Here is a 27271-nt window from a genome sequence, read left to right on the forward strand (position 1 = left end):
ACTCACGTTACTTGTAATGCGTTACCCCCAACACTGGTCTTGAGGTGTGGTAAGTGGAATAATTGACTTTGGTCCATTGAATTCTTCGAAAATAATGCACTCCCAGGGTGGTGATGCAGCCACAACACAAAGCGGAGGAAGAATTCAACTTAAACTTTAATACACAGTGCCACTCATCAGTGTCAGTTCCAAAACAGTGGACCAATCAGAAGACCAGGGAGGCGGGGCAAGTGCTGTGAGCCTTTGTTTACAGTAGCAGGTTGGCATGTCAGCTTTTGTATTTGACTGTCATATTGTCCAGCCCTACTATGGACTATTTTAATGATGTCCTTACTACCTTTCTGGGTCTTGAATGTGTCAGTTGCATTGCTGTCTATGCAGGGTCAGAAAGCTCTTGGATTTCATCAAAAATATCCTAATTTGTGTTCTGAAGATGAATGAAGGTCGTACAGGTTTGGAACAACATGACAGATTTTTCATTTTTAGGTGAATTACTACTTTAAGTACAGTAGGATAATGCAGGCATTGTTTAACAGACCCACAAATATAAATGCAACGACATATTTTAATGCATAAAGACATACTGACACTTTTTACTGATTTTTTTCCCCTAGTAGGCTGACATTTTATTTATTTATCTTTATGTATTATTTTATTTTATTATGGGTGACATGGGTTCAAATCTGGAGTCATTTCCCACTTACCCCACTCACTCTTCCTGTCAACACACACGCTAAAAAACTCACTTAATTTAATCAATAAACCAGAACAAAAGATCTTTCACTCCTCTATGCTTATTTGAACAACTTCTGGATTTATGAGGACAAGATGAAAGATTTAACTTACAGCACATTTGTCATTTTCGAATCAAAACCATCAAAGACAGAGGCAGCGAGATGTTATGTTTTTCCTAAACCCATTATTTTTGATGTGTAATTAGCATTAGTGCTGGCAATTACACCAAAACCTCAAATCACATCAAGAACAACATACCCTTAGCAGTAGAAGCAGCTGTACATTGGCAGTGTATCAAGCCCTCTCGAGTCCCTTCACTCCCCTGCACTCGCCCCACCAATCTCCAGACGCACACAGATGGGGAACCCCAACCAGAGATGCACTGAATCAATAGCTAGACCTGATAAATATGTGAATGCTTTTGTGCCATGACGTGTAACAGGACAGAGTTACTGCTCACTAGTGAAGCCTTGCATAACCAAACATGGTTAAAGACGCTCACCCTGTGAAACTAACACAGGCTTCCGTTAACAACTTGGATCTCTTAATAAGTACTGTATACAACTGTGATTTTTATGAGTTTCGGTAGTTGCGTTAATGCATGATTGCCAATATCATAAAAGATAAGTTATGACATGCATGATGCATCATGACATCCCGGTTTTAAATAAACATAAAGAAACCAAAACACTTGGATAATAGCAATGCGTCAGTAGTCATGACTCGTGATGTCTTAAATAGGCCACATGTTTTGCCCTTCGTCACCCTTCGGCCTCAGTGTGTTGCCTCTGGTTTCTGTACACCAGCTGTGAAGCATTGAGAATTTGGGGAAATGGGATTATTTAGTGCAGCCCTGCAGCCACTGGAACATAAACTGTCCTTAGAGTCCTAAACTGTAGGGTCTAAATGAGTCATTCTCTCTTTCTCTCACTGACCTGCCCATTTCCTTCTGAATTAAGGGTAGCTGCACCTGTGCCCCTTACAGAACAGAAAAGCTTCTGTTTCAGAATAACCCCATCGTATGTCTTTGTCTAGCTCTATGCCAAGGGCTACAACCTTTTAGCCACTAGAAATAGTCATAAATGTAAGAAATCTCACATATTTTTATAATTACAGCATGTGGACACACTGTTGTTTTACTATGTCGTAAATAGAACAATGATTCTTGAAGTAGGTTTTACAACAAAATTCAAATTTTAACTTTCAATACAATGTATTTTAATTCATGAAACTTGCATAAATATATGAGTAAATTCTGAGTAATTTACATGTAAAACAGACTTTCCCGAAAACTTTCCTCTGGATTCACAAATGCTTTGTAAATGTCCGATTTGATAATTAAACGTGTATGTTAATGAATTCCAATCATTCATAAATAGGGCGCTTGTGCACGCTCATTGACATTTAGCATAATCCCTGCCTAAGAATTACAGCTACGCATATTGTGTTTACTTTCTCAAGTTTGGCTCCAGTAAAAAAGGAAAGGAAAGGAAAGGAAAGGACGTGACGTGAGGCCAAGTATGGTGACCCATACTTGGAATTTGTGCTCTGCATTTAACCCATCAAAGTGCACACACACAGCAGTGAACACACACCCATATTGCATAAATGCAAAAAAGACTAATAGGCCATATGCCTAACAAAAAACTATTCAATAACGTGTGTCCACCAAAGAGTTTTTAGCCAGCTAAAAAAATGTCAGGCGCTTCTCTTAAAATGACCAGCTGGTGCCGCTTTGCCATATATAATGTATATGGACATTATGCCATATTTGGATAAATAAAACAAAAATAGGTCAGTACACTTAAATCAAAACGAGTGTCTGTGAATATTAAGCCACAAAAATACAATACCCTTAGACACATAATATCGTTTAATGGAAAAGCCGTAATTTCGTAATTGTTTTTTATTGACATTTATAAAATATTGCAAAAGTTTCAAGCAAATCGGTAATGGAAACACACCTTGTGTGAATGAATGGCGCAGACGCTCGCTGTGTTTTCAGTCTCTGCCACCTCAATATATGAGTACATGAACACATAAACAATCTCTATAACTGCTCTTCATGAGTACTTTACCATTTCTTTTGAGAAAAACTATTGTCACATCACATATAAACATAAACTAAAAAGTCTTCACAGCAACCTGTCAAAATAAAAGTTCGGTTTAACTTGAAGAAATTGACAAAAATATATTATGTATTGTAATGATAGTACTACTACTACTAATAAAATTATTATTAAAACATTATTTTTAAGGAATATTTACCAGAACAATTATTTACCAGAATTTATAATACACAACACAGTATTTCTAAAAATAAATAAATAAAATAAAATAAAATAATAATAAATTATTTTTGGACAAATAAATTATTTATAGATGCTTTTGATTATTAAAATTAAATTTAACCATTTAATTGAAATTCAGAAAATTAATGGAAAACACAGAATTGGTATAAAAAAAAAACTGAATTTGAGAAAAAAAATTTCATAGGACCTTAAAAATATAATTTTTGTTAAACCTTTAATAAATTGCCGTTAAATTGTGTGTTCCATGATTTCAATTGATTAGACATGCTTTTGATTTTTTTTTATTTAACCATTAAAAGTGTCTAAAAAATTAAAACATGGAAAAAACTGAATCCAGAAAAATTACAACAGAATGTATATATATATGTTTATATTATGTTTATATATATATATATATATGTTTATATAATGTTTAATGTTTAAGCAGAAGCACCAACTCTCTGTAAATGCCAATGGTTTTGAAACTAAATACACTCTGCACTCTGGCGTGCACATACTTTCGGCCATATGATGAAGTAGGTGAAGTAAACTTTGAATCACTGCATTCTTTTAAAATACTACAGGCACTTGGACTGCATTTTAAACAGCATTCAAACAGGAAACATTTGCAGACTCCTATCTATTCAATACATTCCCGCAGACCCCCTCAAGCAGCGAGAGTCAAATAAAACTGCTTTGGATTCTAACTTGATCAGCGCATCCTACATATGACCACAAACAATCGTTTCCAATATGCCATATTAAAGGAGCATCAGCATTTAATTGCGCCATTAGACAGATGGCCAGCTGTGACGGAGAACGGTGAGCAATAATATTCATTCCATCTCTTAATTTAGCAAAACAACCCAAATAGGTAAGAATGATCCCAGTTTTAGCTATGTCAAAAATTTCCCAAGTAAAAAACAGTTTACGAATTAATCCGAAGGAGGTGGACCACAGGACGCTGAGATGCTCAAAAAGGAACCTTAACTGCGGTTAAACACATTCCAGATCTCTTGGGCAACAAGACATTGATCATGGCCAGACAGATCCACATGTATCAGGAAGGAGATGGTCTCATGCCTAGTGGCTCATACCATGTAAGGAAAAGGGCCGACTTGGCACGCCAGCGCCGAAGCTTTTCCACAGCTAGACGCCTGGATAACGTATGATAAACAGTATGTTGCGATGGAACAAGTTCAAGGACTAAACCTCAAAACGGAATTTGGGATTTCGGCCTCGCAGCTGCAAACTTCTCCGTACATATTTGACGAACCTACCCAAAGAAAGTTCAGTTTCGTCTTACTGTGACCTCACACCTTGGGAATGCTACATGTGCCAATTGTCCATCATCTTTGGTTAAATGGTACTCCAGCTCCAATATATTAATTCCATCCCAAAAAATGTTTGCTGCATAATTCAAGGCAGCACGATGGAAACTCTGTCTTCAAATTACCTGCTTTTCAGCATCTGGCAGCAATGAAGTGTGTATTAAATGAACTGTCTAAGGGATTGTGTCTTATATATTTAACTAAACAAATGGTGCTAAAGAGCCAAATCCAGCTTCTATCAAGCCCAACTGAAATAACTATAGATTACTGTGAGGTGAGTGCATAGTCTGGTTCATATCCAGTTCGCTCAAAACCAATATCAGGATTAAGCCATTAAAAGGTTTTGACAGAAAATTTAATGAGTGATTGAGATTTTTAAATACCCTTATATCGAATATCAGTGTGTCTTTTTGTGTTGTTGGATGATTCCTTTGAGTAAAACCAATCTACCTGATCCCCTGCTGACCCAGCATCCCTCCCTCTCTGATTTCCCCCCCCCTGAGTCTGGGCACTAAGGGCCAGCAGCATTCCCAAGCTTGATCCCATCCCGTTCCGGAAGCACAGGGCAGTACTCCTAACATCCTGCCCGCAGCCTGTGCCAAGGCCCTGTTATCGCCGTGTGCTGAATTGCATCCAGATTCTGTTCAGCTGCACAAAACACACACACACACACACACTACTCGCTGCTGCTGTGCATTCCACACACTGCTTCATCTGTCACCAGATCTGCACTCTGGGATAAAATACTGAGACATTCTCAAAAAAAAGGGTGAAAAATGTGATGTTATGTGATCGTTAATGCTTTTACCATTAAATATTTTTTGGTCAAAACATATAATAATGTGTATAATAATAATAATAATAATAAAAACATTTAACTTTTATAATAATAATAAGACATTTTTAAAACACGTCAATAAATATATGATAATAATAACAATACATTTATAATACATTTTGGCTAAAATTTTTATTGTTGTTATAAATATTGTTTTTGTGTATAAGTGGATTGATTGTAATGGGTTTGAGTCCATATACATTATATATCATAAATGACTAAAATTTATTTATATTATAATTTTTGTGAAGAGACTGAAGATACTGAAGCAAAATGTATACTTTTAGGCTGTAAACATTATTATTATTTATTATTATAAATATTGTTTTGAAAAAGACCATTATTAATAATATATATATATATATATGTGTGTGTGTGTGTGTGTATGTATATATATTGACCATTATAGTTATAATTTTTATTATTAATTACATTTTTCTTTTTTTTTTCAGAAAAATGTTTTTTGGCTACAAATATTATTTTTATTTATTATTTTAATATTGTTTTGTTGCAGACTTTATTAGAGCCATTATACATATATATATATATATGTATATATATATGAAATGAAAAAAAAATATGATGTATATGATATGATATATATGATGAAAAAAAATATGTGTGTGTGTGTGTGTGTGTGTGTAAAATTATATTTAAACAATCATTTAATTTTAATATATTGAATAATAATAGTAGTAATTCTATTATTAGCAGTTAATAATACTGATAAAAATGTTAATTTTTTTTTTCCAATTTTTTTTTTTTTTTAATCATCAAAGGAAAATATTATACCAAAAAATATTTAAAAAATAATAATGGTTAACAATAATGTCTACAGCAAAACAATATTAAAATAATAAATATTAATAATATATTTAGGCTTTAGATTTTCTAAAATAAATAAATAAATAATACTAAAAATGAACATTTATCATATATTAATAATATATATGGAGAAAATGTTTTGAAATATTTGTGAAGAAATGTATTTTGGCCATTATTGTTATCATTGTTATTATTATTTCTGATTATTATTATTTTTTTATTTTTAGAGAAAAACGTTTTTGGCTAAAAATATAATATTGTTTTGTTTAAGACATTTATTTTCGGCCATTATTATCATTGATACTTTTTTTTAAATAACATTTTCCTTGATTAAAAGAGATGATTGAAAAAAATATTTTAGTTAAAAGAATTTCGATTTATCAGTGACTTTTATTACTATTAGCAGTCGTATTATTACTATTATTAAATTCATTACTTTAAAATGAATACAGTTGTTTAAAATAATTATGATTATTTTATTTATTTTATTGTGTATGTTACCTTGTACATTTTTGTTTGTCTTTTCTAATTTTGTGCTTTTTAAGAAGTGTAAAGGATTACCCAACAGCAGCTTCAATTGTGACAACTTACCCCATACGTCTCGCAATGGCTAATGTATGTTTACAAAATGTCAGTGGAAATGTTCAAAAGCCGTATTTTAGTGCTGTTTAATGTTTATGCCTTTACCCACTACTGGAAATATTCACTGTATGGAATAAAAAATGTGACATCTAGATTCGTCTTCCTCTCTATGCAGCGAGCACAAACTATTTTAAAGTAGTGATGCAGGTGTCCTGCTGGGCGTTACATGCGCGCACAAACTGAAAACAACTAGTACTTAGTGAATTTGTGGGAAACCCTTCAATTAACTTGGACGGTAATTTAGTCTACAGATGTTCTTGACAAGGTAACAAGTGGCAGATGAAAGCAGCGTTTTTCAAAATGCAATTCACTGGTCCACCACAAGAGTGTTGCGCCGCCAACAAATTTAATTCCCAGCAAATGACGTTGCCATCAGCAGCATGACTTGTGCTAAAGAATTTAATTTGAAATACAAGCATTTAATTTAAGAAAGATTTCCAAAAGTTCAAATGAAGCACTGTGTTTGTAACCCTTACCTGTAAAGGACTGGAGCAGGTTTCAGCGCGCTGTCCAATTTAGTTGTGAAGTGTGATCGTGCTGCTGAAAGTGCACTGCAAGAAATTACACGAGTCGTGCCTCCACATTTATAAAATGAGCAGCGGTTCAGACTCCGCCTCTGCTGGACTCCATCACTTCAAAGCGCTTGGCAGCAGTCTCCCTGCGCTTTTCTCCATCCATAAGTCATAGATCAATGTCACATTACGCTTCTGTGTGATATATATCGCACCCAACGTAATTTAAATACTTAGTTAAAATAAATATTGCATTAAACAAACAAAAAGTGTTTAAAATCAACAAGCTACAAATGTTAGCTGCACGATAAAAAAAAAAAAAAAGATAACACACCCACATACAGATTTAATTGACTTCTTTCATAAATTGCATTGGCCTCTAAAATGAAACACCAATGTTTCAGGAGCTTAGGACACAGAATAGGACTCATGCTTATTTGATAACTGTTTTATTTTCTATTTGGGTTTATGCATATACTTTTTTTTTTTTAAGATTAATTGTATTTTCCAAAGCATTGTTAGATGCCAGTGTTTCCTGTCAGCACTATGCAAACATTGATTTCAAAACCAGTATCATAGCTATTAAACTATTTCTTGTTATAATTGTAAATCTGTATTTAACCTCAGAATGATCTCAAAGTAAATAAGAGGTGTTAAGTCTGAATTTGTGGTGGCTGTGCTTTAAATTAAATTATTACACGGCTCTTTGGAATACTTGATTCTGATTGGTCAGTCATGACATTCCAAGGTATGTTATAACTGGTAAAAGCTAATAACACAGACTCATCTGGGCAACTTAAGTAGGCGATATGCACTTGATAGTTTTTCTTGGTGGAAACTTTGCATTTGGTTAGATAATAAAATATTAAAACTCAGTTCAGTGTGTACAATTTCTTAATTCTGTCATTCTGGTATTGTGGATTTTTTACTCTGTTGTTTCATACAAATGCTGCTGCTGCTATTTTGTTTTGTACACTGTAATGGATTATAAGATAACTACCAAACTAGTACTGTAAGTACTAGTACTTTTTTTATATGGTGAAATGTTGTGTAATAAAACTGGTAGGACTGCACTGTATCCCTTAAATGTCCATCTAAGTGGCCGCTTGCTAGCAAATGATTTCTTCAAGGAAGCCTTGTGTTCAAATGTTTCAATTCAGATCAGTGTTTTGTGTTTAATTGTTTACTTTTGTGACAAGCAGCTGTGTAATAAGTGGGATAATGTACATCCAGCCAGTTGTTATCACAAAATAAAGATGTATATTACATCTTACTTACTTATAATCTTAATTCAAATGATGAAGGATTTTGAAAATCTGACAGTAATCAGTGTTGAGTGCTACTGTAAGGTTAACTCTGCCTGGTTTAAATGTTTAAAAATGATTAACAGTTGAAAATATTAGAAATTTAGAAAAGTAATCAAATGTAATAAGTTACATTACTTTAATAAAGTAATTAAAAAGTTAGACTACTTATTACATTTTAAATAGGGTAACTTGTAATCTGTAACCTATTACATTGCCAAAGTAACCTTCTCAACACTACTCGCACCGCCTACAACGTTGGTCTGACTTATGGGTTTTTTCAGGCGTGTCCGCGCCGCATCGAGATGAAAACATCTCAACTTTTCAGAATGCCGCAAGCACACCGCGGGTCATGTGACAAGATTCAACCAATTAGCCTCATCCTTTCCCGTAACAACACTGAAAGCTCAGCCAAGATGGAGAAACAGCTGATCATAGCTGTACAGGGATAGCCATTTTTAAATAAATTTAGTAGCAGAGCTACTAAAGTGAAAATGGCTATAACTGCACAACCATTTGTCCTATCAACACGAAAAACAGTGTGCACAATCTTGGTCCAAAGTGCCACAAGTGTCTACAAGGACATTTGCATATCTCAAAAAACATGGCCACCATTGGCTTACGAAATTTGAGCTCCTGTTAGACAAGGTTAACGGAGGCTGATCGGAACGAAACTTGGTGGGCCTGCTCGACTCATGACCCCAAAGGTCTGAGAGAAATTAGAAAGAAATCAGCCACTGCGGGGGCGATATTGCATTTTTCAAGGGAGTAAACGATTGTATGTCACGCGGTTTTTCGCACATACGGACAATATTTGTATCATATGTTAGCCTTAGAGGCTTTGCCTCTAAAACCACTGCTATCCATCAAATCATTTGTTAAATGATCGAGATGATGTAAAAACCTACTTTTGCAACCTAGTCCTAGGTTTTTCGCTCAATCTGAAAATAAAAAACACTGGACTTTTCTGGACTCTCCAAGCCAATAATGATCAAAAAAATGCTGAAATTTACCCTTTGGGAAGCTATAATGGGGTCGTTTAGAAAAGGGGCCTGTCCAAATTGACCAAAAATCCTATAAAGCCTAAAGGAAAACTCAAAACTTCACAAAACCTGCTGAACACATGCAAACAAGCATGCAAAGTTTTAAGGGGATCGGACCAGTATCAGTCATAAACATTAGAAAACATCATATTTCTATGGTAAATTACCTGGATTTACCAAAAATGCTTTTTAAATCATTGATTTAGGTGGGTATAGCCTTGTCCTACAGCAGTCCATGCTTTTGCACATTTTGAAAGAAAGTTGTTTAGTTTGAAAGTGACTTATGTGTGAGTTGTGCTTAGTACATCGATAGACCATAGACTCCCATAAAATTTCTACTCTTACAATTATAATGTCCTCAATCCACCTTATTTTTGAGTTAACATTAACAATAACTAGTAACTTTGATGTTTTGGTTTGAAATATGGTATGTTTTAGATATGCTTTATGTAAAAGTGCTTGTATGGTGTAAAGCTGTTGTGTACATCCATTTTAAGACAAACCAGTGTCATACTGTCAGTGAAGATTATGCTGTCCTCAAATTGGCTCCTTGTTCGAGTTTCTCCAGCCAGATTCCCATAATGTTTTTCTACTGTTTCAAAACCATGTTTTAAAGTTAGGCCTGTTTCAGAACGCAGTCCATGACAAATGTTTTCCTATGAGGAGTTAATATCACATGTAATCAGAAACGGCCTGTCCAGTCACGTCTTCATAGCACTAGCAAATAAACTCAACGAAAATCACATTATTTTTTAATGAGCTTTGAGGGAGATGGATGTGGCACGTTTTCCCATGAGCATATAGCATGTTGAAATGTATATTCTTCTAAGAGGACATTAAAAACCACGAGGACACGTTTTAATGCTTCTTTTCGAACATTCCAAGACAAATGTAAGCTATAAGGCGTAGTGAAAAAGTACATTCTGCCAAGTGCTACACTATATTAAATAACCAAAATCAGATTTCTCATGTCATTAGTGCTTTCTACAAAAATAAACTTACCATCCAACGCTATTATATTAAATATCCACATCTGTTTCACTGGAGAAATGTCTCCTCAGAAAACACTGTAGCACCTCCTTCTGGTTAATAGGTGTTTTTCCCCTTTTTCCCACACATCATTTAATACACATTAACACTTTTATATATGTAATCTTTATTTTATATATTATTCTTTCAGGAAAATGCTTCAAGGATGTGCTCAGCCCAGCAGACCAGTGCTTCTGGGTGGCGAAAAAAGAGTGAAAGCACCTTAGGTAAGCTATAATGTGCCATAGTTGAATAATAAACAGGGGTAGAACATATAGACATGTAACAGTGAAAGCCACTATGGCCATTATAACAAAAAAAAAAAACAATATACATATAACATTTCTGTACCAATAGAGTACAGTGTTGAGCAACATTAAATACAGTAAAACAATGAGAGGTATCACAGACAATCAAAACCACAACTATGTTCTGTAAGTTCACCAGTAAGACTGGTTTTTCTTTGCCACTGAGTTGGTAAACGTTGGTGGAGAAAAGAATGAGATACAAAAGAGCTAGCGTGAGTTGTGTGTGGCAGTGCATGATAAAACTCAATATAGCTTAGTCTTAACACATATATTCTTCATATCTCCGTTAATAAATACATTAGATAAAAACAAAATATCCCTTTTTAAATAATTGTTTTAAAATACTTTATAAAATACGCTAACAGTGCCATGTAACACAAAATATTTTAAATAATTTATAGTTATCGTTCAGACATCCACTGAAGTCTGGAGTAAGAATTTGAAGTTAAGAATATGAATTTGGGGAATATGAATACAAATTCATTAAGATCTGAGCCTTGGAAAGTCTAGACAGTGGAGTGAATAATATGCTTGTTTTTACTATTAATTATTTTTGGAATGATTCCATTCCAGTTGGATTAATCCCTATACACTACCGTTCAGAAGTTTAAGGTCAGTAATATACATATATATATATATACAGTGCCCTTCACAAATATTGGCACCCTTGGTAAACATGAACCTTTAAAATTCACAAAATTCCATTCCTTTCATTGAAGTGTGGGAATCTCATTATGAAATAAATGTTTTTCTCTAGCTCACATTGGTCACAATTATTGGCACCCCTAAAAATCTTATGAGTAAAACATCTCTGAAATATATTCCCATTCATATTTACATTTTTTTAGCACACCAGGGTGGAGCTAGGAGAATGAAATTGTCCAGCCATGACTTCCTGTTGCACAGGATTTTAAATATGAGGAACACAAAGGCCAAATTCCCTTAAGTGTCTATCACAAGGAGTAAAACCAAAGAACATAGTTCTGATGTGCAGAACAAGATTGCTGAGCTTCACAAAATAGAAAGTGGCTGTAAGAATTATTTATGCCACAAGCGCACCGCGGGTCATGTGACATCTTTTTTCAGCAAAAAAATTAAATTGATCAAAAGTGACAGTAAAGACTTTTATATTGTTACAATTTTTTTTTTACTTCAAATAAATGTGGTTCTTTTAAACTTTCTATTTATCAAAGAATAAAATGTATCATGGCTTTCACAAAAGTTTTTTTTTTTTTTAAGACTGATAACTATAAATATTTCTTAAGCAACAAATCAGATAATCAAAATGATTTCTGAAGGATCACGTGACACTAAAATTACATTTTGCAATAAAGAAAACAACATTTTCACAATCTTACTGTTTTTACTGTATTTTTGATCAGGCTTGGTGAGCTTACGTGATATTTTCATACTGACCTCAAACTTTTGATTGGTAGTATACAGTATATAGTTTTTAAATATAGAAACTGTTAAAAGAATTTGTTGACCTTTAGTAATAACACTATCAGAAAACAACTGATTGATCCTATTTTTTACCCAAAGGAAGGCACCACTGGTTTTCCGTGGCCTAAAATCCATTGGAAAAAACAAGCAAGAGCTAAAAAAAAATTATGCACATTACTAAATATTCATTTTAAATAATGTTATATCGTTACGATTTCATTATTTGGTCTGCAGACCTTGCTATGACAAAATACATGTGCCAAGTCAGCATTTTGGATCAGTAACCAGTGCTTGAATTCAAAACATTGACTTATATAACTCTACACGATTCCTAAAATACCACTACAACCAGAAACCAGTCTACCTCAGGCACACCCAAACTGTCTCTACCAGATGCTTTGTGACATACAGTACTAAATGATTAATAATCTTTCTGACTAAACAGTTCCTATCTGAATGATTGTGACATTTCCTTATTTGTTTTGTGCATTAACCTTCCCTTGATCCTCCACCTTTTTGATGGCTGCCTCAATTTTGGCCTGGTCGCCCAGAAGCTGACGGGGCTTGACCGGTCGAAGATCTTCATCCAGCTCCAGCAAGACTGGTACTCCTGTGGGCAACGTTACATTCACAATGTCTGTTTCTGATATGCCTGTTGAGAAAGATAGCAAGAGTGTGTAATTAGAAAATGGAATGCATTTTTGTGACACAAAGCTGAGTCATTACTCCGGTTCTGAGTCACACGATCCTTCAGAAATCATTATAATATACTGATTTCCTGCTAAAGAAACATTTCTTATTATTATCAATGTTGAAAATAGCTGTGCTGCTTAATATTTTTGTGGAAACATGATACTTTTTTATCTTGAGCATTAATCTTAAAATAGTGAACTTTTGTAACATTATACATGTCTTCACTGTCACATTTGACCCTTCCAAGTGCTTGAAGGTCAAGGGTTATAGTCAGTAGTAACCATGTAACCTTTAGAAGGATTATATAACATACACTACCAGTCAAAAGTTTTTGAACAGTAAGATTTGAGACAGTAAGATGTTCTTTTTTTTAAAGAAGTCGCCTCTGCTCACCAAGCCTGCATTTATAAAAAATTCAAATTTGTAACTTTTGAAACATTTTACTAGTATTTAAATAACTGTTTATGAATATATTTTAAAATTGGGTTTTTTCCTGTGATTTCAAAGCTGAATTTTTAGCATCATTACTTTGTCACATGATCCTTTAGACATCATTCTAATATTCTGATTTGCTGCTCAAAAAAAAATTAGTAGTAGTATTATTATGTTGAAAACAGCTAAGTAGAATATTTTCAGGTTTATTTTATGAATAGAAGAACAGCATTTATCTGAAATGCAAATCTATTGTAACCTTATAAATGCCTTTATCATCACTTTTGATCAATTTAAAGCATCCTTGCAAAATAAAAGTATTAATTTCTATAAATTAGCATATTCTACAAATCAGTATATTAGAATGATTTCTGAAGGATCATGCGACACTGAAGACTGGAGTAATGATGCTGAAAATTTTGCTTTGATCGCAGGAATAAATTACATTTTAAAATACATTAAAATAGAAAACCATTATTATAAATATTAAAAGTATTTCAAAATTGCACTGTTTTTGCTGTGCTTTGGTTGAAATAAATACAGGCTTAAAAAACATTAAAAATCTTACTGTTCAATCTTACTTTTGACTGGTAGTGTAGTTTTGAAGTAAAAGAAGATATTTTGAAGAATGTTTAAACACTGTTTATTCACAAAATAAAAGTCAGTGGGGTTCAGAACAACACTGGAGCACACTGACTTTCACTGTATGGACCAAAAAAAAAAAAAGAAAAAAAAAAAAAGAGAAAATAGCAACAAACGACATGAAGGTGAGTAAATGATGACAGAATTTTAACTGAAAATGAAAAACAATTCATATATTTTACCTTCCAAATGTTTAAGCAAAGCCCTGCAGCTGTTGCCATGTGCAGAGATGAGGACCGTTTGCCCACTTTTGATCACCGGTACAATGACATCATTCCAGTAAGGAAGAAGTCTGTCTAACACTTCCTTTAGACTTTCCGCTTTAGGCAGTTCCTCTTTCGGAACATCACACGTACTATATCGTCGATCATTGTAAATTTCAGCATAATAGGGATGTGACTCAGTAATTGGGGGTGGTGTGATGTCATAGCTACGCCTCCATAGTTTAACCTGTTCCTCGCCATGGTTCAACGCCATCTCGGCCCGATTGAGGCTGATCAGGGCACCGTAATGCCGCTCGTTTATCCTCCAGGATTTGGTGACTGGGACCCACTCTTGTCCCATGGCCTCCAGGACCAACCAGGCCGTCTGGATGGAACGGCTCAGTATGGAGGTAAAAACCCGGTCAAATTGGTACCCCTGCTCTTTCAGGAGCCTGCCACATTCTTGGGCTTCAACCACTCCGTTCTCACTCAGTTTCTGGTCAACCCAGCTGCAGAAGCGGTTCTCCTTGTTCCACGCGCCTTCCCCATGTCGGAGAAGGAAGAGTTTGTATTTGGACATCAAGAAAAAGTGGGACGGACGCCTGGAAGAGATGCATATGCAGATATACGCTATATGTGACCCTGGACCACAAAACCAGTCTAACCTCATAACCTAAATTCAACGAACAGACAACAAATGTGACCCTGGACCACAAAACCAGTCATAAGCAGCATGGGTATATTTGTAGCAATAGCCAACAATACACTGTATAGGTGAAAATAATCGATTTTTCTTTTATGCCAAAAAACATTAGGATATTAAGTAAAGATCATGTTTCATGATGATATTTTGTAAATTTCCTACTGTAAATATATCAAAACTTAGTAATATGCATTGCTAAGAACTTCATTTGGACAACTTTAAAGGCGATTTTCTCAATGTTTTGATTTATTTGCACCCTCAGATTCCAGATTTTACAAACCACACATCAATGGAAAGTTATTTATTCAGCTTTCAGATGATGTATACATCTCAATTTTAAAAAAATGACCCTTAAGATTGTTTTTTTTTGGTCCAGGGTCACATATAGCAAATATTTCAACTGCTTGATTGTTATATAATCACAAATTGTGAACTTTATTATTGCATATCTGCAAAATTCAACTATATATTTAAGATATTACCAACATTATGTGTATATATATAAGCAAACTGTAAATTAGAACTAAAAGGTTAAGGGTCATGAACTAAATGTCAACGCTAATTTAACAAACGTCTGACCAGCTCTGACCAACTCTCATTTTCAAACGCTAAAATAGGAAAAATATCGCATTCACAAGTAACGTTATCTAAATATTGACGTGAAACTAAAAAGAAGCGACGTGTCAACCTACTGTATTATTGAATAACAGTTGTTCTGTAATGTTATTGCATATACCACAACTGAACTAGCCTGTTAGCATGTCATAATGAATCGTACCGTGTTCGCGCAAAACATCCTTATCTGTATCGATTAATTTTACATTTAAGTGAAGATAACATTAGATATGCTCACTGAAAATGACTATGAATTGCTACGTGCTCACCTTCAGATTAGAAACCGCCCAGCTCAGAGTAGCTGCAGCTCTACAACAGGAACTATCAGCGCAGCATCAACAAACGCGAATCGGTTTGCTTGAGTGACACTTCTTTTAGCCAATCAGCTGCGTGTTCTCCACAAGTAGGCGTGTCTAATCGTACAGTGGCGAATTGGAACGGCCGTTATTTTGAAGTTGATAACGTCAGTTCCATTTCTTTTTAGGTTAATGAGAGGAGTAATTTTACACTAGATTACAACTGTATTCATCTTATTTATCAGGTAAGCCCAGTTACAGGTAGTTTTAATAGTTATTTATCATATCATATGAGTAATATTTGCACCCAAAAAACTCGAACAGAGAGGAAACTTGGAATTGCTGATGAAAACAGTGATAGCTTTATTGTTCTTCAATATTCACACAACTGAACACATATAAATATTACAATATAAGCATTATTATATAATGACAAATGCAATTATATAATAATCATAGGCCTATATTAATATAAATAAATGTTTTATATGTATCATAAAGCACATAATGTTTAAGTATTTGAAATACATGATAATGTGATTATAACAATAGCACAGCTTTGTGAATTTCTCATACAGTTTTTCATTCATCCAGCTGTTTATGCAATAAAACACATAAGCACAATTAAATAGCAGTTAAATATGTGTGTTTAAAAAGCGTTCACAGTGGATTTCATTTTTGAATAACTAATTTTAAATTTTCATTAAGATTCATTAAAATTAATATTCATGATAGTGCTGTGCAACGATTAATTGTGATTAATCACATTCAAAATAAAAGTTTTTGTTTAGCTAACGTGTGTGTGTACTGTGTATATTTATCATGTATATATAAATACACATACAGTATATATTTAGAAAATATTCACATGTATTTACATGTATATAATTTTATTGATATAATTAATATTATATATAAATATATTTACAGTAATATAAAAACATATTTTTCTTAAATATATCCATGCATGTGTGTGTATTTATAGATACATAATAAATATACACAGTACACAGACAAAAGCTTTTTGGGATGCAATTAATCGCGATTAATCACGATTAATCATTGTACAGCACTAATTAAGATATAATATATTCATTAAAATTCATTAAGCATTTGGTCCTGCAAACATCTTCTTCCTGCCCTCCATGCCAGACATAGCATCCACATTTTTACGCCAGTCGGTCACTTCTTCTTTCTGCATGGATTACAAGTAAATGTGTGTTTTAGTAAAACATTATTATTTGTATTTAACCCAATGTCATGTTTACTTAAGCAACAGAGAGAGCATATAAAACGAGTAGTTCAATCAAAAGTGAGACATTGCTGAAAATAAACCGCCTAAGGCCATCCAAGCTGTAGAGTTTGTTTCTTTATTGGAACAAATTTGGAGAAATTTTGCATTACATCATTTGCTCATGAGCGGAACCTCTGCAGTGAATGGGTGCCGTCAGAATGAGAGTCCAAACAGCTGATAAAAACATCACAATAATCCATAAATAATCCACAGTCTATCAATGAACGTCTTGTGAAGCAAAATATGCTCTTTTTGTAGGAAACAAATCCATCACTGAGGTGTTTTAAATTTAAATGGTCACTTCTGGTCAAAATACAAAATACGAGAATATGATATTTGTTTAGAATTGTTTTGGATTGTTTTGACTTTTTCAGGACTCGTATTTTAAGCAATGGTTTGACATTAAAAACGTCATAACGTTGAATTTGTATTACAAACATGCAGCTTTTTGCTTCACAATGATAATGACAATGTTAATTGATAGACTGGATTTGTGTGGATTATTTGTGGATTTTTGTAATTTTATCAGCTGGTTGGACTCTCATTCTGATAGCACCCATTCACTTCAGAAGATCCATTGGTGAGCAAGTGATAACAAACTCTTCTACATCTCAGATGGACTGAGGGTCAGTATATTTTCAGCCTCTTTTTTTTTTTTTTTTTAGATAGGACAGTAGGAGAGATGACAGGAAAGCAGTGGGAGGAGAGAGGGGAGTAGGATCAGCAAAGGACCTCGAGACGGGAATCGAACTCGAGTCGCCATGAGCGCAGTTACGCTGTATGTCGACGCACTAACCACAAGGCTATTGGCGCTGACGTTTTCAGTCTTTTTAAAGATTTTTTGGTGAACTGTTCCTTTAAAAAGGTAATACACGTCTAATAAGAAATAAATGATAAAATAATAAATTTAAAAAAGCATACATCATTTTATATTAATTATTGACTGAATAAACAAACAAAAACAGCCAAAAAAAAAAAACCTGGCAGATATTATTTAATTAATTTAATATTGAACATTTGTGTTGATTCTTACCTTTTCTTCCTCCTTCTTCACTGTCTTCAGGTTAGCTTTGAAGTCAATGGATTCCTTGTGTTTGGCACCTAGCAGAGCTCCCAGCATGGCATCAGCAGACACCCTCACTCTCTTCAGTGCAGGTCTCTTCATTTTACCCTTCAGCTCAAAGATTTTGTGGTTTAAATCTGCAATCTATAACAAAAGCATCAGTCAAGACCATTAAAACGGATGCATCAACTCATTAATCGACAATGACTTTTTTAAAGCAGCAAAATATACCTCCTTTTCATTTTTGGCAACTTTAGATTCAATGTCATATCGTTCCTCATCAACAACATCGATTTTTTGATGAAGCTCTTTGCACAGATTCTGTAAACAGAGCAATGTCAGAAAGAAAAGTTTCAAAAGAAGACAAAAGATGAAAGAATAGCAACCTGTAAATCCTGAACAGACAGTCCTGACAGTTTGAGAGGAGGAACTCTCTCACTGAGCGTCCGCTCTCTGTCGATCTTTTTCTGTTCCGTCTCCTCTGCCAGCAGTGTGCTGGCCTTCTTTAGTATTTTGGTCTGCAATGCATTAAAATGACATAGATGCACTGCCATATAATATTCATATTTAGATCAAGGTTTACAAATTTAACAAATGTAATTCAAATTCATTTCAGAAATACAAGAAATACAAACTAACCTTTAAAAATAACCGACGAGATGCGGAAATCTTGTGCTTTTTCTGAAGAAAAGAGCCAATATGAAACAAACAACAGTGTGACTATCACAAACGCTTCAGTGTTTTATAAAGTTGTATTCATAAAGTATGTGTCAGATGTTATTAAATGCTTTAAATGTAAATTACTCACCGGACTGACACAGATAGACCCAGAAATATAAACACATACGTTTAATATATGAACATTTATAATATATTATTTCAATAATGTAATATTTATGAAAAGTTTTACAAATACTTACGCAGATTCAGACATTTTAGTGCCTTTGCTTTTTCCTAGAGACTTTCAAATGACAAAATATTTCTTAAAAAAAAAAATAAAAATTGTGTTCAAGTGAAGTATTACAAAAAAAAAACCTTAATAGACTTTATAAAAACAGCAAAAGTGCTTAGTGTAGCCATACAGGCATTTACAGTACATATATCAAATGTTTTTAAATGCTGTATTGTCAAGAAAGAGATGTAAGGTAAGAAGCTACACAAATAACTGATATCTCATACGTATGAATAGCTTGTTATTGTTATAACCTAAGGCTCCTTACCTCTCAGATGATGGAAGTATGACTGTTTTGGCCACGGGGAAGAAACTGCAGATTTATAGATTCTGATGCACTCGTGAGAGGCTCACTAAAATAGACTACTGTCCACACCATTATTACTGTCAAATGCTTCACATCCCAGGCTGGAGAGTGACGGAGCACATGGTGCTCAAGTGTACTTTATGTTCTCTAGACTAAGGGTGAATCCAACAATACTCCAACCTTAATGAGACTATATGTGAACACATTGCCTGATCTCATTTAACCTGAACTGGAATGAAGTTTCACGTATGCGTGTTATTTTTGGCATTGTTGTTTTTTATTGGTTATACAGTTTGTACTGCATATCTTGGAAAAGAACAATATCATTGCCACATGTCTAATTTCTTTACAAGAAAATGTTAATAATATCAAATACCATTCAAAAGAAATCTGTGAAGACATTGCGTGTTGGAATATTGAATGATATTTTAATATTTTCATAAAACCTTAATTAATTCAGATCTGAAATCATCTGCAATCTTGAACATAAAGGAAGAGATGGCTGACAAGCTGAGTGTTTCTTCTTCTTCCTGATATGTTGTTGTAGACTGCCATCGGTAGGGCAAAAGAAGAACTGCAGCTGTGTTGAAAATGACAAGATGTGAACTAAGCGCTTTTAATTTAAAATAATGCATTTTACAAGTGATTTAAATATCTTGTTTTAATTTACTGCTACATTAGGTTCTATTTCCAGCATTCAGTATAGGTTAGCAAACATTATATGTGTGACCCTGGACCACAAAACCAGTCTTAAGTAGTACGGGTATATTTGTAGCATTAGCCAAAAATACATTGTATGGGTCAAAATGATTGATTTTTCTTTTATGCCAAAAATCATTAGGATATAAAGTAAAGATCATGTTCCATGAAGATATTTTGTAAATTTCCTACCATAAATATATCGAAACTTAATTTTTTATTAGTAATATGCATTGCTGAGAACTTCATGTGGACAACTTTAATGGCATTTTTCTCAATATTTAGATTTTTTTTGCCCCCTCAGATTACAGATTTTCAAATAGTTGTATCTTTTAAATATTGCTTATTTATTTAGCTTTCAGATGATGTGTAAATCTCAATTTCAAAAAATGTACCCTTATGACTGGTTTTGTGGTCCAGGGTCACATATATGCACATGGTAACACTTTACAATAAAATTCCACTTGTTAATATTAGTTAACATGAACTAACACAGAAAATTACATATTTATTAATCTTACGCTCTTAAAAAATGCTGGATTAAAGTTGGGGTAAATGTTCAACCCAATTTTCTGGGTATTTTTATTTAACTTAACTATTGCTTAAACAATACCATATTTCTTGCTTAAAATTAACCCATAATAGATTGGAACATAACATTTATTAATATGTTCAATAAATTAACATTTATTTAAAAGCTGAAAAAATAATAATTGAAAAATAAACTTTGTTACTTTTTAAATTGCTTATTAATAATTACCTCATTTTATTGATGGCTCTAGTACTTCTGTGTCTGATTTTTAATTCGCAACCTATTTTGGGCACATTTTGAGTTGTATTTAACCCAGAATTTTTTAGAGTGTATATTTCTTGCTTAAATTTAACCCAAAATAGGTTGGAAATTTACATTTATTAATATGACCAATAAATTAACATTTATTAATAAATTGAATAAATGATAATTAAATACTAACATTTTTTTAAATGGCTTATTAATCAATGTTCAGTTTTTAATTATTGGTGATGCCTCTAGTAATTATGTGTCTGATTTTTAATTTACAACCCATTTTGGGCTCATTTTAAGAAGCCGGGTTTTTTTGCATTTTTCTTGATAAGACAGTGAAGATATGACAGGAAGCAAGTGGGAGAGAGAGGGGAACAGGATCGGGAAAGGTCCACAAGGTAGGATTTGAACTCGAGTCACCCGAAGTGCAATAGCTCCATATGTCGGCACGCTGCCAACAAGGGTATTGGCCTAGTAGTTTTTAAACAATAGTCGAGTTAAATAAAACTACCCAGAAGACGGAGTTAAAGATGTATCCCAACTACTGGGTTAAAAAAAACCCAGTTGCTGTGGTTGTCCATATTTCACCCAGCACTGGATTGTATGTAACCCAGCATTTTTTAAACTGTAGTTAATGTTAATTTTAACATTTACTAATACATTATTAAAATAAAAAGTATAAATAAAAGAAACTAATCAAAAGTATTGGTTTATATTATTTAATGGATAATGTAGCTAACATTAACTAAAAAAAAATAAATACTGTAAAAAAAAAATTTTATTGTTTATTGTTAGTTAATGTTAGTCAATGCATTAACTAATGTTAACTAATGGGACCTCATTGTAAAGTGTTACTTTGCATTCTGTAAAGCTGATTGGCTAGCCCTAAAATTAAAAGTAAGAAAATACATTACAGTGAAGCATTATTAGACATTCCCAAGGCTTTTTGTACATTTTGAAAATGTATTTTCTGAAATGCAAAAACAAAGATTACATCTTTGATGTCATCTTTGGTTTGGTACTGCTGCCATCTGCAAAACATTTAAAGAGATTTGGCTCAGATATTATGTTGTTTTTGCAAGTTTCTATCTAACCAACTTGATCTAACCAACAAAATGATGCCAAAAAAAATATATATATTGAGGGCCTCTATGACTGCCAATATTTACAGGGTTCCCACACCTTGGTCAACTTCAAATTCAAGGATCTTTCATGGAATTTCCAGGTCCAATACTCTCAAATTCAAGGACTTAACATTTCAAGTGACAAAGTTTTCATTTTTCGAAAACAATTATGCGAAATTTGCTATTTTTCTGGCCATATGACAGAGATCTGATATTCTATTTGTCATATTTTTGTTTTGCATAAAACTGAAAAATATTCGGCCCTGCAGCTGGCCAAGTGATGCTTTTTTGGATCTCTGGCAAGCCATTCTTCGTAATCTACTTTGGTGAGCCAAACATCTTGAAACTTGCATTTTCCAGGCATCACGTTTTAGTGGATTCAGCCTGTTTTTGCAATGTTTCATGGTGTGTCTGTAAAACATTGAGGTGTCATCGTAGTAGTTTTGTGCGTGTGTGAATATCATGGCAATGTACAACACAAAGTACCTCAAGCAGGAAACACTTAATGTACCGCGTAAATGCACGTAAGTAATGTAGGGTGACCATATTTTCAAAACTCAAAATATTTCATTTCCATTCCTAAAATGTATATTTTACAATCAGCCTTGTGCAGATTGATCATAATCACATCTAAATGGCTTCCTACCAGTGGCCATCACAAAACTTAACATTTTGCACAATTTTATTACAGGTAAAATGCAAAATCTTTCAATACAAACATTTTAGTCAAATGAAATGTATGCAATATTTCAAACATTTAACCCACGAGAGAAAATCAACGCTTCACAACAGTTTAAAATCAGCCCAATTCCATGCCAAAAAATCCTGATTTGGCAACCAACACAAGCTGCAGGAATCAGATTTAAGTGATCATGGGTCAAGACAGGGTGATTAAGAAATCCTGTCAGGATGCAATTTTAGGTCCAAAAAGAGGACATGTCCGGGGAAATGAGAACGTATGGTCACCCTAACTAACGTAAATAAAGCAAGCTAGTATGCATAGGGCACAAAGTGTTGGCGAAATAACACATTAGCGAACCTGAGGAAATAATAGGGAAGTTTTTCCAGAAAACGTCTTGCACAAAATAAATTCAAGCACTTTCATGGACCTGTATCTGTGTATGCTTACTTTCAAAACTTTCCAGGGCCTTTAAAGTTTTTTTTCAGATTCACACTTTCAAGGATTTCTAGGACCCGTGGGAACCCTGGATTTACCTTTTACTGTCCAGCATCAAACAGCTTCTTCCTGCCCTCCATTCCAGACATGGCCTCTACGTTTTTACGCCAGTCAGTCACCTCTTCTTTCTGTGGAAAGCAAATACAGATCATTTTTCAATATTGGCACTTCTGTCTATTTGAATTATTTTATCTAGCCTTACCTTCTCCTCTTCTTTCTTCACTGTCTTCAGGTTAGCTTTGAAATCAATGGACTGTGTGTGTTTGGAGCCCAGAAGGACACTTAGCAGGTGTTCAGCAGACAGTTTGACTCTCCTCAGGTTAGGCCTCTTCAGCTTGCTCTTGATCTCATAGATCTTCTGATTCATTTCCTGTATCTTTATCAACACAGACCACATATTGCACTTTAACAGAAAGATGCCAAGGCCAACAGCTTCATCAAAGAAAACTGTACTCTGTTTTTCATACCTCTTTGTCATTTTTGGCCACCTTCAAGGCAATGTCATAGCGTTCCTCATCAATCACGTCGATCTTGTGATGTAAATCCTTGCAAAGTTGCTGCAAACAAAACAGAATCTTAACAAAATAGTTGATAGTAGTGCTAACAATTAATTAAATAATAAAAAAGTAAACTTAAACCAAATAAAACTTTAAGTGATATATTATTTAAAACACGCTAACCAATAGAGTTTTCACAACACGTCATTAGTTGACCATATTGTTGGCACTGAACGTAAACAATGCCACTGAACCGAATGAAACTCACATATTTTGCTAATTATTGCTGCTAAAAAATGATCAGTTATTCTATATGTTTTGGGCTGTACTAATTGGTCAGACCGAGAAAAACGTTTGGAGTAATATAGACTGCCAAAAGTTATAACATATCAAGGTGAAGAGTGCAAAAAACTGTCTGAGGAACAAAAGGCGTTTGTGGTTAGCCAAACTGAACCAGGATGTCCAGGGCAAGAATATTGTCAACATTGTTCTTCAACGTTTGTTCTTATCATTTCCAGTCAGGTAGGTAATATATTAGGCTAATATCTTAATTAATACTGCTTGTACATATCTTTACCACCTATTAACTTAAGTTTGTCAAAATATTGGGCCCTTTCCTGCTTACTAAGTGCTTCTCTATAAGATTTAGCAGCTTCCACACATTTTTCCCATGGTTCAGACAGCATAAATAAGCAGAACAACGTATTCAGTAGTACATTAACTGTGCAATCCATGCCGTTGTTTACATCCGAGTATCGCCAATATGGCCGCGCATCCGGGTAACTGACCAAATCGTGACGTAAGTGCAAACCTCTCTATTGTTCTTTTAACTTCTGTAAATGGAGTTCAATGATCGATTTAAATCATTTAATTGTACCTGTAATTCCTGTACTGACAGACCGGAAAGTTTGAGCGGAGGAACTCTCTCAGTGAGCACTTGCTGCCTCTCATTTTCTTTATCCCGCTTCTCTACCATCAACATTTCCAGTGCTGTATTCAGCAGCCTTATCTTCAGGATGACAGGTCCATTGTTGCCATATCAAAGCAAGAAATTATTATTTTTATTATCAGTGTAGAATCTCTCTATGTCAGCACCCAGCAAACTGTGTGTATATCGGGTATGTGATCAGCAGGTGGCGCTCACCTTCAAGCCCAGCCGGCGAGCTGAAGTGATCTTGGGTTTTGGCTTTGCTTGGGGGCTTTGGTTGAAGCACCCAGTGGAGCATAAATAGAAGCGAATGTTAATAGAGACATATGACAGATACCACAATTCATAAGCAGCTGGTTATAATTAATGATGGTGGAGATACTCACGCGTCAGACATCTTTCTGTATTCCTCACTTATCTGTGACATAAAATAACTGGATTTTAAAAAGTCATCTCTACTCTGAAACACGTATTAGGAAACTAACAAATGAGAATATTTAAGATAACAAGCATTTTAGAGTTATTTATGTAAGCTACTTTTAATTAATATTAAGTTTTAGTAATGGTTTTAAATAAGTATTTTCTGCTTACCAAGCCTGCATTTATTTGATCTAAAATACAGCAAAAACAGTACAATTTTATAATACATTTAATATTTAAAATAACTGTTTTCTATTTGAATATATTTTAAAATGTAATTTATTCCTGTGATCAAAGGTGAATTTTCAGCATCATTACTCCAGTCTTTAGTGTCATATGATCATTCAGAAATCATTCTTTTAGAATCATAGAATTCTATTCTAATTCTAATTCTATTCAAGAAACATTTTTTATTATTATTATTATTATTATCATCAACATTTAATATATATATATATATATATTTAAATAAATTATAGAAATAATACTTTTATTTAGCAAGGATGCTTTAAATAGTGATGATAAAGACATTATAATGTTACAAAAGATTTTTTTTTATTTCAGGTAAATGCTGTTCTTTTGAACTTTCTATTCATCAAAGAAACCTGAAAAAATTCTACTCAGCTGTTTTTAACATAATAATACTAATACATGTTTTTTGAGCAGCAAATCAAAATATTAGAATGACTGGACTCACATCATGTGACTGGAGTAATGATGCTAAAAATTCAGCTTTGAAATCACAGGAATAAATTGCATTTTAAAATATATTCAAATAGAAAGCAGTTATTTTAAATAGTAAAAATATTTCAGAATGTACTTTGGATCAAATAAATGCAGGCTTGTGAGCAGAAGAGGCTTCTTTAAAAAAATATTTAAAATCTTACCGTTCAAAAACTTTTGACTGGTAGTGTATATTTGCATCTTATTAATTTTATTTTAATTTTAGCTTTATATTATTATTATTGAAAATAATTTTTAATAGTTTAAGTCTTAGTTAACAATAACAACACTGATCCTATGGTTGTCTGTTATGGTGTTGTGATCTGACACGGAATATTAAAGTTTTATTTTAAATATAAAGTCAGTCAAGGAGAATGTTGGAACCATTTGATGTCCTATTACAAGTCACAGCTAATACTTTACAGATGCATTAGGCATGATAAGTTGACTACCACATGCAAACATATTTATCCATATCTAATATTTAAATGTCATGCAACTTTTGCATAAATGAGTTACAAATCCAGAAAACAGTTTAATAGCACAAAAAAAAAAAAAACCTCCCTCAAAACCCGCTTTCCATATATAATATGTGTATAATTTATGCAATTTTTGAAAGATCATGCATAAATTAACACAAATTTGTCAATGACAATGGTAATCAGACTCTTTAATCCATCCATTTGACCTATTAGTCCTCCTCACGGCGGTAGGAGTTCTGTGCATAGCGTCTGTGAGTTTTAGCATAGGTGAAAATCTTCCAGGATTGTCACCAATTTGAGAGACAGCTGAATAGATAACAATGCAACTCTGCCTAGTTTCTTACTAGTTTTGAATAAATAATAAATAAATATTTTACTATCACAGCTAATATAATCTATAACCCCTTTTAACAACTGAATACTGATGCATTTGCCATCAAAACTAACCAAACAAATAGCTGTTAAACTCTTATGACCACTAAAAAAAGACATACCTGCTAGAAGAAGAAAAGACAGGAGTGTGAGTAAACAGGCTGACCGTGGAAGGAAGAAAATCCTTGGATTTATAGTTTCAACACCCATGGGAACGTCTAAAATAGACCCTTAAAATAGACCCCACTCTACTGATCACACAGTAAACTAGCGTAGTAAACTTTCATTTGCACAGAGACAGCTAGGCAGTGTGGCCAAAACCATACTGATGACCAGTTCAAAGGTCTAAAGGTGATGCCAATCATAACATGAATATGAATGAATATGAGACTGTTTGAGAGTAAATAACGCTAACTGCACTTATTAAGGTACAACTACCTTGTACTGACATTAGAAACATTATCTATGAAAAGTGGAATGGATAAGATGTTAGAGAACAACAAAAAAGAGAGACAGCGTGGAAGTGGAATTAACAAATATCAAATCGTTTTTGGAATCTAAGTT

At 33.6% G+C, this 27271-nt stretch overlaps 4 protein-coding genes across 5 annotated transcripts in view; all 4 read right to left on the minus strand.

The window, feature by feature from the left end:
- The window catches only part of cald1b (caldesmon 1b), a 40338-nt gene extending 33135 nt beyond the window's left edge, over positions 1–7203 (minus strand). The window contains exon 1 of the mRNA XM_051099284.1: positions 7139–7203. The gene's annotated coding sequence lies outside the window, so the exon portion shown is untranslated. The remainder of the gene's footprint in view (positions 1–7138) is intronic.
- A 3578-nt stretch (positions 7204–10781) lies between these two features.
- bpgm (2,3-bisphosphoglycerate mutase) lies at positions 10782–15965 on the minus strand. The gene is made up of 3 exons (XM_051099285.1): positions 15859–15965; positions 14251–14873; positions 10782–12953 (listed from the first exon to the last, which is right to left on the minus strand). Exons 2-3 carry the CDS (start codon positions 14849–14851, stop codon positions 12775–12777), a joined length of 780 nt encoding a protein of 259 aa, XP_050955242.1. The 5' UTR covers positions 14852–14873; positions 15859–15965; the 3' UTR covers positions 10782–12774.
- A 282-nt stretch (positions 15966–16247) lies between these two features.
- Positions 16248–19176, minus strand: tnni4b.3 (troponin I4b, tandem duplicate 3). The gene is made up of 7 exons (XM_051098977.1): positions 19163–19176; positions 19051–19054; positions 18882–18962; positions 18629–18760; positions 18474–18563; positions 18213–18386; positions 16248–17080 (listed from the first exon to the last, which is right to left on the minus strand). The coding sequence occupies exons 1-7, from the start codon at positions 19174–19176 to the stop codon at positions 16991–16993; spliced, it is 585 nt and encodes a 194-aa protein (XP_050954934.1). The 3' UTR covers positions 16248–16990.
- Positions 19177–19909: 733 nt separating this feature from the next.
- LOC127156527 (troponin I, slow skeletal muscle-like) lies at positions 19910–26923 on the minus strand. Of its 2 annotated transcripts, XM_051099413.1 has the most exons (9): positions 26830–26923; positions 25097–25128; positions 24927–24981; positions 24660–24791; positions 23753–23842; positions 23488–23661; positions 23324–23413; positions 21979–22015; positions 19910–20081 (listed from the first exon to the last, which is right to left on the minus strand). In XM_051099413.1, the coding sequence occupies exons 2-7, from the start codon at positions 25105–25107 to the stop codon at positions 23327–23329; spliced, it is 549 nt and encodes a 182-aa protein (XP_050955370.1). In that variant the 5' UTR covers positions 25108–25128; positions 26830–26923; the 3' UTR covers positions 19910–20081; positions 21979–22015; positions 23324–23326. The 2 variants fall into 2 exon arrangements, with proteins under 2 accessions (XP_050955370.1, XP_050955371.1); XM_051099414.1 differs by lacking the exon at positions 21979–22015 and having other exon boundaries at positions 26830–26922.
- Positions 26924–27271: the final 348 nt, after the last annotated feature.

The sequence above is a fragment of the Labeo rohita genome, chromosome 25 (genome assembly GCF_022985175.1).
Source record: "Labeo rohita strain BAU-BD-2019 chromosome 25, IGBB_LRoh.1.0, whole genome shotgun sequence".
Lineage (NCBI taxonomy): Eukaryota > Metazoa > Chordata > Actinopteri > Cypriniformes > Cyprinidae > Labeo > Labeo rohita.